This window comes from Sinocyclocheilus grahami, unplaced genomic scaffold (assembly GCF_001515645.1).
Source record: "Sinocyclocheilus grahami isolate Dianchi unplaced genomic scaffold, SAMN03320097.WGS_v1.1 scaffold298.1, whole genome shotgun sequence".
NCBI lineage: Eukaryota > Metazoa > Chordata > Actinopteri > Cypriniformes > Cyprinidae > Sinocyclocheilus > Sinocyclocheilus grahami.
In genome coordinates, this window is record NW_015505477.1 from 872,639 (window position 1) to 884,964 (window position 12,326).

At 38.9% G+C, this 12,326-nt stretch overlaps 1 protein-coding gene across 1 annotated transcript in view; it reads left to right on the top strand.

Moving 5' to 3' along the window:
- Nucleotides 1-229: 229 nt before the first annotated feature.
- Nucleotides 230-12,326, top strand: part of LOC107601062 (tomoregulin-2-like) — a 61,609-nt gene continuing 49,512 nt past the window's right edge. Inside the window, exons 1-2 of the mRNA XM_016293074.1 lie at nucleotides 230-890; nucleotides 10,530-10,639. Coding sequence (XP_016148560.1) covers nucleotides 707-890; nucleotides 10,530-10,639 — 294 coding nt within the window. The 5' untranslated portion in view covers nucleotides 230-706. The remainder of the gene's footprint in view (nucleotides 891-10,529; nucleotides 10,640-12,326) is intronic.

Consider the following 12,326-nt stretch of genomic DNA (forward strand, 5'->3'; position numbering starts at 1 on the left):
CGCCCACGCGTTTAAAAACCAAAGCCCTGCTAAAGTTGACTGCAGGGTACACTATTGTGCACTGGCCGTCGATATGCTCGAGCTGGACCATCGCCTCGCTCCTGACACTCCTGCATCCCTCTCGACCAATCAGAGCCGCGGCATCGTCCCGCCCCTCCCGGTTCCTTGAGAACACGTGATCCGAAGCGGTCTGGAAACCTGCCGCTCGCCTTCAGTGCGTTATTGTGGTTCACAGGTAGGCTACAGAAGAATGGCTCTTCGCGAGACTCTGACAAACTCACGGCTCCCCGCGAGCGCACGGACTGAGGACGGAGGACAATCTCTCTAAGCAGCGCTTCAGTGGATGTTGTAACTTCGGCATGTCACTCAAATGGGATATATGATTTTGTGCCCCATTTCGGTTTTTTAAAAACACCCCTCTCGTCTTTTGATTTTTGCCTTGCTTTTTGAACATCTCGCTTACCCACGTCCCGCCCGATACCATCCCTCCCCTGTCCATCGCACCCAGACCTCTCTCATTCCGCATCTGCACCCTCTCGCTTCGGGCGGATCTTCGCTCTGGTCATCCAGAAACAACTGCTTCATGGGGCACACTCCTTCCGTCGGAAAATGTCCCTCTCTTGGCTTCTAAGCGCACCGGCAAAGTTGACAACATCAAGACCAGGGCTGGCGTTGCGCGTCTGTGAGCAGTGTCGGGGGAACTGAGATGGGTGTCACGGTGACGGCGGCCCTACATGAGCCCCGAAGTCCTCACCAGTGGAGCCGCATAGTGGGTCACTGGGTATGGATTGCAGTCTTGTCCTTTCTCGCCACTTTCCCGGTGCAACAACTTGGCGCTTTCCCGTCCTCTCTCAGCGACTGTCAGACTCCAACTGGATGGAATTGCTCGGGTAAGATGTTCAAGAAGTCCGCTGCTCCTTGCATTGAAGAGAATAAGGGTTGACGTTCCCTTGGCAACGGAAAACGGCTGTTTGTCATACAAGTAGCATAAGTTATGGATGTGTGGTGATGAAAGCTTTAGCAGTTCACTGCTGCTGAAAAAATGCTGAAGACCTGTTTTAGTTATGAGCTTTGTTGCGTTACCGCGTAAATAGTTTATTTCTGTCCTACTAACCGTCTTTTTAACTCTCAAGCGATATGTAAATAATTATATTTTCATTGGAACAAAAATGAACAGTTTTCTCCCACTCAATTAGCTATTCGCCTCCTCAAATGAGAGTAGCATAGGCCAGTCGGTCTATAATCGTTATTATTCGCCGCAATAAACTGTCAACTGTTATTGTTTTCAGATTATTGTTTTTCTTGCTGCTTAAATGGCTCGTTTTTGTTCGCACTTATGAAACCGTGTTTAGTCTACGAACTGTCGCTGATACCACATTTCCTACATCAATTGACCTGTTTTTCTAGGTTCAGTGCGTTCAAAAGAAAGACTTGCACCGCTGGAGACCTGAAGAAACAGGAAGATTATCAAAATATGAAAATATGTGGCCAGAAAAACGGCTCTTGTGGTCATTCTGTGTAAATTACCTGTGAAGTTTCTGAGGAAATTAACTTTTGCTCTTTATTTTCATGTTTGGAACAATGTGTAGCCTACTTTGCGCATTTACCTAAAACTCGTATTTATATCTTTCTTTTTGAAAAAAGACAAGCATACGGTCCCTCACATCCCTTCTAATACTACATCAATAGAGGATATCGTTAAATAAATTGATTTTAACGTCATAATTTATATTGAAAAAAATACGTTTTACCTTGAATTGGACATATTTTACACTTAAGCGAGTGAACAAGTGGCGATATTTTGGTCAAGTTTAAAAGGTTTCAGTTTTGAAGAATGCACGTGTAAGAATCCTTTTAGAAGCCATGCTTTTCTTGGCAACAATTCCATCAAGCCGGCATAGTAGTCTCGAGCATCAGTCCGTTGTAGACTCGGATATTAAGCGGGTTTTGATTTGGATTGCGGCGTCCTCTCACCCTCACAGTCACAGCGCCGTTCAGATGATGGCGGATGCACGTGAAATAATCATCATGCGCGCCCTGAGGCTCGAGAGAGGCTCGGAACTCGCCGCATATTTCTGCTCAGTTTCCCGCCGTGGCGCCTCACTATCAATCAGCAGGTCACCGTGGGCAATTAGGTGTCGTTCCAAAACGTCTATCCTTGCCTCTTGCTTGCACTTTGGTTATACAACTCATGGCAATGGCATGCACGAGACGTGGGAAGCTCTACCACAGGCATGCCTGAAGGCCACTTTAGATGATTTACAAAAAGGTGTTGATAATATATGATGAATTTTCCTAGTAAATCCTGACAAATGCAGTCATACAACCAGTGCAGACTAAAAAAACATAACACTAATTGCCAGAATCAAACAGGTTTACAGCTAATGATCTATTCAAACAGGTGTGGCCAGTGTTTGGAATTATTATAAAGTGAGTTTTTAATAGCTTATAATCAGATTGTCAGGGGTGCCATTTAAAAGCACTTAGTGACAGTTATTCAAACAGCTGTTAGCACATTGACAAACAATTCTTTCTTCTGTATATATATATATATATATATATATATATATATATATATACAGTGGGGGAAAAAAGTATTTAGTCAGCCACCAATTGTGATATATATATATATATATATATATATATATATATATATATATATATATATATATATATATATATATTGAAAAAGTTTTTTATTTGGTTTGTTTTATGAAAGTCAGTGGTGTCATGTTGTTTTGGAACTCATTTACAGGATTTAAATTTTTTAGGTTAACAGTTCCTTTACATTATTGCTGAATTAGTGCACACAGCAAACAGAATGGCTATACATTTGGACATTGCATTGCATTTATTAGGTCTGAAGTTAAAAAAAAAATTTTTTTAAACATAAGAGAGGAACCTGCAGCGTTATGGTATAAAACCTGAATTTCCTACTGACTGAATATCGTTTAAATCCCCAGCACAGAATTATGTGCTGAACACAGCAAAACAAATGCAAACCAGCTGTTTAGTCAACAATCCTAAACTAAGGGCATTGGCAGTGGACAAAGTAAATGCCTTATTACTGAAGTATCTTCTCTGTTCATTATTAGAATTCAGAGTCAACTCTGTAAGCTTTTTTGTATCAATTTTATGTAGCTACTGCCTCAAAAGTAAGTCACTGCCCAAAGGGCCATAAGCTTTTATTTGTATTGTTCATTGTCAATAGCTTTCCTTTGGAGAGTTTTTGCTCTGCTGGCTCACTGTGGACTTTTGCATATCAGCTGCAAAGGAGGCGAGAGGGGACAGCAGACTTTTTGAATGTGAAGAGACAACAACATAAACTGCCAGTTTTTGGTTGTTCAATTAAAGTCTTAAAGGGATATTTCATTTGTTTGTTTTTTTATTATTATTATTATTTTTTTTAATGTCAGTGTTTTTTGTCCGTAAACTCTCAGAAAAAAAGGTACAACAGCTGTCACTGGGGCGGTACCTTTTCAAAAGGTGCACTTTTGTACCTTTTAGGTACTAATATGTACCTTTTAGGCACTAATATGTACCTTTAAGGTACCAATAAGGGCTCTTTAGGTACAAAGGTGTGCCTTTTGAAAAGGTACCGCCCCAGTGACAACTTTTGTACCTTTTTTTCTGAGAGTGTACAATGAAAGTCAATGTTGTTTAGACCATAGCGTAGTGTTTCACAAAAGTTATACTGGTTTGGAGCAGCAAAAGGATAGTAAATGATAGAATTTTCATTTTTTGGTGAACTATCTCTTTGAACCTTTGCTGTCTGTTAGATGTTTGTTAGAGTATTTTCAAATAATGGCATTTTTCCACTGCGTGGTACGACTCGGCTCGGCACGGCTCAGTACGGTACAACAGGGCACGGCTCGGCTCGTGTTTCCACTGCACACTCTTAAAATTAAAGGTGCTTCACGATGCTATAGAAGAACATTTTTGTCTAAATGGTTCCATAAAGAACCTTTAATACGTTTCCACTGCACACTCTTAAAATTAAAGGTGCTTCACGATGCTATAGAAGAACCTTTTTGTCTAAATGGTTCCATAAAGAACCTTTAATATCTGAAGAACCTTTCTGATTCACAAAAGGTTCTTTGTGGTGAAAGAAGGTTCTTCAGATTATAAAAAGGTAAGAAAGAGATGGTTCTTTAAAGAACCTTTGACTGAATGGTTCTTTATGGAACCAAAAATGGTTCTTCTATGGCATCCCTGTGAAGAACCTTTTGAAGCACCTTTATTTTTAAGAGTGCAGTTCAGTACCGCTTTAGAGTGGGCGGGATTATTCACATGTTGTTATAGTTGCGCCGCCTCTATTGCCGCGACTCCTGAAAAACTTTTTCATTCCGCGTCGCCCCATCAAGCTCGCTGGATCCGCTCCTCTGCTGTCAACGAGAGGAACATCTGTACTTCCTCAAAAGACAACAAAACAGCCACTTTTTGGTTGTTAAAAAAGGTGCGCTTGTTCAAAACAGTTGCGTTCGATCCTTCGCTGGCTGTGCTGATTTAAATCTAGCGGTTCATTCAAGTTCAATGACACAGGTAGTGACGATTCTCTCCGGCCAATCCGTGATCAGCAGAGTTTACACGTCATATTTTGGTAACGGTGCGATTCACTTGGAACCTCAACCGAGCTGGTACTAAAAAAAGTATCAGGTACCAGGTACTGTATCCAGTGGAAAACCCCCAAAAGTGAACCGTACCGAGCCGTATCGTGCTGTACCATGCAGTGGAAAAGCGCCATTAGTTACAAAGTATCCAGATTTTTCAAAACGCACTTGTTCTACTCCTCTGTCTCTAAAGAGCAGAGAATTCTGAACAGATGCTTTGTATTACACCTCAAGCAAAAGCTAAAACATTTTCAACTGATAACAATGTCCTGAGGTTTGAAATCCAGCTCTTTAATGGCCAGACAAGTGGTCTGATGTCTCACTCACTGGAGCTGTCTGCACTTCACCTTTAGAATATTTGTGTCTCTGCCAGCTTGCTTCTTTCAATTATTCACCTCGCTGGCAAGGCAGAAATAACAATCTGCATCTCCCCCGATACTCTCTTGTTTGGCACACTGTGAGACATAACATTGGCTCACACTTCTCGTTTGTTTTGTTAAAATTACGACACTCTTGAGGAGCTAGGAGACCTGCAATACCAGGTGTGTGAGCCAAACAAAGTCTCCTATTTCACTGCAGAAGGAAGAAACATGCAGCTGGAGGTAGCAATACCCTTAATTAGGACTGTTAGAACTGATGAAGTGGATGTTGTTGGCTAATTATAATATTTGAGGTGGAATTATTAATTAGTACAATCTTGTGTTCTTCATATGTATTTGTAAGTTATGAAGTTCTGCACACATTCTCTATACTAAATCTGCCCTTCACCTTGTCACTGTAAAGCTACAGCTGTAACTAACCTATTTGTTTTAAATTGCCTTCCATTAGCTACTAAATAGCTATTATGCAAAAGTGGCCAAGCCATAGGACAAATTATGCTGCTCCAAAAACAAGCGGTTACCAAGGTTATACTGATTATGAAGTTCTTTATAGAATTTGTTGCTTTAGAATCTTAAACGGACTTGTTTGGTGGGAATACGAGGCAGTATGTAAATATTTGGCCTTATATAGGATGTCTTAAAGTTGCAATGAGACAGAAGTAGCAACAGATATTTTCTTCCATATTTTACCGTACATCTGTGTGCAACAAATTATCAACAACAAAAAAATGTGTGTGACTTGGTTCTATCCATCAGTTGATGGTTGGATTTTGAGGCAGAGTTTAAGCAACCTAAATGACTGGAGAAGTCTGTTGTACATCACCAGGGAGAACTCTGTTGATTTCACTGGAAGATAGAATTATGACATTTTTATTAAATATTATAAGGTAAAAAATATATAATATTATTAATATATCATACAGTATAGTAATATAAAAATGAAACATACAGTATACACAAATCACTCATTCACAAAAAAAAATCCATAACATGCATTTACAAAATAGATGTAAATTTAAAGACTTTAAAGTGTGCATTTTTTTAGATTAAAAATATTTTTGCCTAAAGAGGATCATTGTTCACAGACAACTGTTTTCCAAACTTATTCCTAAAAAGAGTAATGGCATGAGTTGGAGCAAGACTATCTGTTTTTGTGACCATTGGCAGATGAAGAAAATATTGAAATCATTTTTATTTTTATTATTTATTTATTTATTTTGTAATGTTAGTGGCACATATATTAGACATATCCTTTAAATTGTATTTTAAAATATTAAAGAATTCTATATTTAAAGGTGCGCTAAGCAAATTTTGCCAAGTTATGTTGATATTTGAAAGCACCAAAACACACACGCCCATAGCCCAACAGGACCTCACCCCTATTTTGATAACTCCGCCCCACATGTACGTACACAACCCTGGCAGCAGAGATGGCGGAATCTGCTATGCCTGCCAGCTAAGCGTATTCAAGCAAAAGCCAACACAGATTAGTTGTGTGAAACAAAGCAAAATCAACGTAACTCACCTATCAAGAAGAAACAAAGCAACCTCGGCATCTGATTCCAGGCCTTCCAACTCCTTGAGTCCTCTCCACCACTGGAAAGCTGCTCCAATATTTATGTGGGTCCTACCCTTCTTTTTAATGTTTTGTTCCTCTGAAATTTCCCGTTTTATTTTTTATTATCTGCCATCTCTCGATCTGCTAATATCCATCCTGTGCTCTCACTGAGCACTCTCTTCTCCCTATCATCACTAGACACGCCCCTTACTGCTGATTGGCAGCAAGTGTTTTGGGACTCGGTATGACACTGTGGTCAGAAGCGTTTTTCAGTGCACCTTTAATTTGAATCTTATTTTTGAAAGAGGATTCTAGTATTTGTTTAATGCTTCAGGAATACAATAAATTCTATAACCTTCCTTTACATCTGTATTATGTTTTGTACTAAATGTAATGTGTTCCAGTATGTTTTGATGTCAGTATAAGGATGTTTGTTGGGAGGTGAAATATAGTGTTTGCCTGGCTAGTGACAGCTCCAAAAGAATCGACTCTGCAAATCATTGTTGTGGATAGTTATGCATCAACTGTTATCTTATTTATGGCCGTGCAGACTGTTTGCACATCACTTTTTCATATACACATACCTTGAAGTTCATAAGAGTCCTGTGTTTAAACTGAACTGTGTTCGTACTTAGAGAAAGTCTATTTTGGATTCAGGAAGAGTTTGCTTTAACTTGTTTTTGTGGGCCGTCAGATAGTAGAGCATCTTAGGATGAAAGATGTAATTTCCTGTTTGGCTGCTCTAATCATTGCTTTGTGACTTCAAGGAATGACTTTGAGGAATTCTTATTGAAATTTTCAGGATGTTTTTTTTTTTTACTCCCTTGTTGTCCATACACATACAGTGCTTTCTTCACAAAGAAAAGGAAAACAGATCGTATCTCTCCATGTAGACAGCTACTGAAAGATTGTCCTACCAGAGAGACTTTAAAGAGAGCAGAACAAAATTCCTTTCCGCTCATGGTAACTCAGCCCTGCTCAAAAAGCATTTTTAACAGACTTCTAAAAGCGTATTTACAGTTAATCGAATTATCTGACTGATGTTTTGGTTAAGTTTAAAATCTTGTTAAGCATTTAGAGGGCTTTCAGTGTCCTTGATGAAGAAATTACCGTAATAAAATTGCAAGGATGCCGCTGCCTGTTTCCAGAACTCATTTCCTCTAGCGTGACCTGATAACTTTCCTCAATCTCTGTTTTTGCTTTCCTGTCCTAACCTTATATGGCTTTGAACTTTATTTGATGGTCTAGACCAGGAGAATGTGGACCTCAACGAGTACATCAGAAGTTTCTTAAGGGTTACGTAAGGGATACGTAGTTCACCACCTAAAAAAACTAAATAATAATAATTCCAAAACTGCTATGACTACTTCTTTTGTGGAACATAAAAAGATAACTGTCCATACAATGAATGTCAGTGGGGTCCAAAACAACTTACATTGTATGGACAAAAACACTGAGACCTTATTTTGTGTGAAACCAGTTTTGTATAATAATAATAATAATATAAACTACAATATGTGGTAAAGGGAACACATTTCTGGTTTGTTGTTGATGAAAGGGTAATTGAAATTACTTGTGTGGCTGTGAAGGTTCGGGAGATAAAAAAGGTTGGTAAACACTGGTCCTGACTGTTGAATAATGTATTGTCTTGGGGTAGGGTTAGAGTAAGGGGATAGAAAATACGGTTTATGAGTAGAAAAACCATTATGCCTATAGAATGTCACCATAATGATAGGAATACCTCTCTGTGTGTGTGTGTGTGTGTGTGTGTGTGTGTGTGTTAGAATATATCTTTTCAAGGTCGGTTGGTGTTTATCTTACAGTTTCTGAAATGGTGGCACCTCATGTGTTGTTTTTTTAATGGAATGTGTTTTTTCAGTGTCACTACAGGGTGCCACTTCTTCAGATTAATTAGACTGAATAGAGGGATTTTGTGTCTGGTGAGAGAAAAGCTCCTGTGACTCAGATATCCATGTTCCTCTCTGATCCATTATATAATTTCCCCCTCCTGCTCCTGTTGCCAAGTGCCTTGTTCAATACTGCACGTTTCAGACATGCACTCAAATGCATCTACCTGTGTCGCGAGGTCAAACTGTATTATGACACAGCTATGAAAGGGCAGCCAAGCAGTAGAGGTGTGACAAAATGCTTTGCATCTGTATGCCTTCGCAGAGGGAGTGCTTGCATCAATAATGCAAGCAGATGCATCATGCCCGCTCTAACCAAAGAGCAATGTGTCACATTAGATTTGTGAGCCAAGTGGATTTTAAATAATCGTTGTTGGTAAAAAGAAGAATTCCATTTCTCAGTGTTTTTAGTCTATATACAGTGAAAGTCATTGGGGTCTAAGGATGTTTGTACAAAAACATTCTTCAGAATATCTTCTTTTGTGTTCCACAGAAGAAAGTAAGTCATACATTAACAACATAAGTGTGAGTAAAGGATCACAATTTTTTTTTTGTGAACTATGCCTTTAAGGCACAAAGTGAGCTAGGACTTCTACTGATGCTGCCTCAAAATATGGGAAGAATGAATGCAAGGAAAATTATTTGTGTAAGAAGTATTAGACTTAACTTAAGGCATGCATTCTTATTTTATCAGTAAGCCAAGGGATTGACAATGGTTTTGACTAATTAGCTTTGGCAAATACTCTGACTAGCATTTGTTGCTTTAGGCTGAATTGATTGAATGTCAGTTTATCACAGCTCCTTAAGAACAGATTGTGAACAAGATGAATTTTAATGAAATATTCCTGCTGCAAAGCGTGAACAGCTACTAATTTTACACGAGGGATTTATGCACAAACCAAGAGCCAGCATAATTTCTCAAGGTCTCCAGAACTGAGGATCACAATGTGAATATTACAACTGTCCCGCAAGACTACTGTTTTTTTTTTTTTTGCCCCCCTGTAGCTTTTAAGGTCCATTGATAATTTTTAGCTGAAATACAAATAAGCCACAAGGTTATGTAAGACATATTTCTGCGCTGTATGTGGCCCTTTAGCATGGGCCTAAAGTAGCTCCATGTCCTCTGGTGTTGTCGTTACAATGAGCAATGCTCTGGTTCATTCTAGCTTCCGGGCCTCACCGGATAACACAGGGTAAAAATACTGTGTAGCACTTGCGAGAAGCTTATTTGCTTTGACAGCAAAAATCCCAGGACACATGAGCAGACCCACTGTTTTGTGTCGTGTAGTCTTATTATGATGATATATGGCGCTTTGAGTCGAAATATATGCGGGTAATATGGAATGTAACATGAGATATTATTCTTTGTGTAAAGTTTGTGTCATTTGTATAATATTAAGCAAATGATAGAGTTGCTTATTTCTTGCATAATTATAAAAGGTATAAGATAAGGGATGAATGATGTAGTGCCTAATGGGTAAACTCATTATTTTGGAAGAATAATTGTTAAATGTACAGCAGTCAGCTTTTGTACGCTGAATAGTAAAATGAGGTTTTGACTCAGCGGTGGCCTGTTTTTGGAAACAAGTCATCTTAATTGTAATCATCTTAAGGAATCCTTGTGGACTTAAACTGTCTGCAAGCTCTTGATTTTTGATGAAGTGTGATTTTTCTGAGTTTGTCCGGCTCCTCAGCAAAATAGGAATATTTATCAGAGCCTGTACTCAGCTTATTTTGAAAGCTGAATAAGGTTCTCATGCGGTGATTCCAAGAAGTTCACCATGTGCTGAATCATTATTCCTCCATGAGCACTTGTTTTATTCCCAATAAGAAAATGTCTCAAGAGCAAAATATGGTCTTGGAGAGGAGGTGAGAAGGTAGGTGAGAACTTGATGAACCCTTCAGAGGCCCTGCCAGCCTGCCTGCTGGATCATGTGTTTGTTCCATTAGTTCTGCTGAATTTGTTTTATCCGAAGTGTTTAAAAAAAACATTATCCTGCTTGTGCTGGTTGTGTCTTGAGACTTCTGTGTTTATGCTGAAATTCATTATGTTTTTTGGCTCTTGTTGTTGCAGGGGATGATGACCGGGACACAGATCTCTTCCTTTGTGACACCAACACTTGCAAGTTTGATGGCGAGTGTCTCAGAATTGGGGACATAATAACATGTATATGCAACTTCAAGGTAAGAACACTTCCCTTATGAACCAGCATTGCTAATCAAGGTTACAGGTTACATCAGTACCTGATGGTTGATGCAATACAAAACCATTTGATAATCCCTATTATTGGACAATTCGGTAAATTAAATACTTCACAAAATTACTTTTTTTGTTTTTGTTTTTGTATTTGGGACTTGGGACTTGGGCGCAGACCAAAATATAAGGCTCTTCATAATTTTCCAAGACCTATCTTTCATTTCAACATTTCACTTCATGTAAAATAGAAACACTCAAAACTATAAAACTAATAATAATAAATGTATAGTTCTGACTGGATGAGCCACACAAAGCAGTACCTCTTCTTCTTGATTTCTTTGGGACTCCCATGTTTCTTTGTTGCCCTCATTCGAAATAATGTAAAGCAGTCTCAGTCAGCATGAAATCAAAATAGATATTTCTGATTTTCTTAACTTATGTTGCAGTGTTTATTATTAATGATTTGTCCGTGATCATCATTTTATGATATATTTTTTGAACACATGCCCCCATAGTCTTTAATTAAAGGGGTGGTTGATTGCGATTTCACTTTTTTAACGTTAGTTTGTGTGTAATGTTGCTGTTTGAGCATAAACAATATCTGCAAAGTTACGAAGTTGAAAGTTCAATGCAAACGGAGATATCGTCTTTTAAAATTATGGCAGTTTAATGCCTACAAAAACAGCTGGTAGGGACTACAACGAGTTACTTTCCGGGGTTCGTGATGTCACAAACCCTGATAAACCCTGCTCCCGGGAACACGCAACGAAGGGGGTGAGGCCATGCTGCGCTGCTTTAGAGAAGAGGAAGAGAAAACTAGAGGTGCACGTAAAAATCTATTCATATATGAATCACGATTCTGTCTTCTAGTGATTCTAATGGATTCACAAGTTTCAAAATCAATGTTCTAAAGCAGCGGTTCTTAATAATGTTCCTCGCATCCCGTGCTCTGCACACGCTCTGCATCTTTCTCTCTCTCTCTCTCTCTCTCATTCAGATCATCAGCTCAGCTCTGTTCCATTTATACACTTATTTTCACATAGCTATGAGAAGCGTTATACATGGAAGCGTGTGCAGTTGCCGTACTGTATATTAAAATCTAACAGAAGCAGTAGCATTTACAAATAACAGCATATCTAAAAGTATGAGACAACAACAAACAAGCATACCATTAAAAGCTGCGCTTGCACAGGTTCTGCATGATCCTCTTCACTAATATCATCTGCGTCTCAATCGGGCTCAAATTGATAAGCGAAATAGACGTTGCCATTGTTTACAATACAACCGGAGCACATGCCGCTGAGGTGAGGGGCGGGACAATTAGACGCGCACCAGATGCGGTTTAGCCAATCACAACACACTGGACTAGCTAACCAGTCAGAGTCCATAGCGTATTTCTGAGGGAGGGGCTTCATAAAAGCAGGAAATGATCAGCGCGTTTATCAGAGAAAGCACAGAGCGGTGAAGAATAAAGGTAAATTATGTGAAAAATAATGAGTATAATGAGAAAAATAAAATCGTTTTTTAAAAAACGAAGCATGAACTCATGTTAGACTGCATCCCATAAACACAATCAAGCCTAGAACAAAACCAGTCAACCATCCCTTTAAACATATTAACATATGCTTCCCTTCACAATGACATCTCTTCTCTGATGATGTGTATAACTGTGTG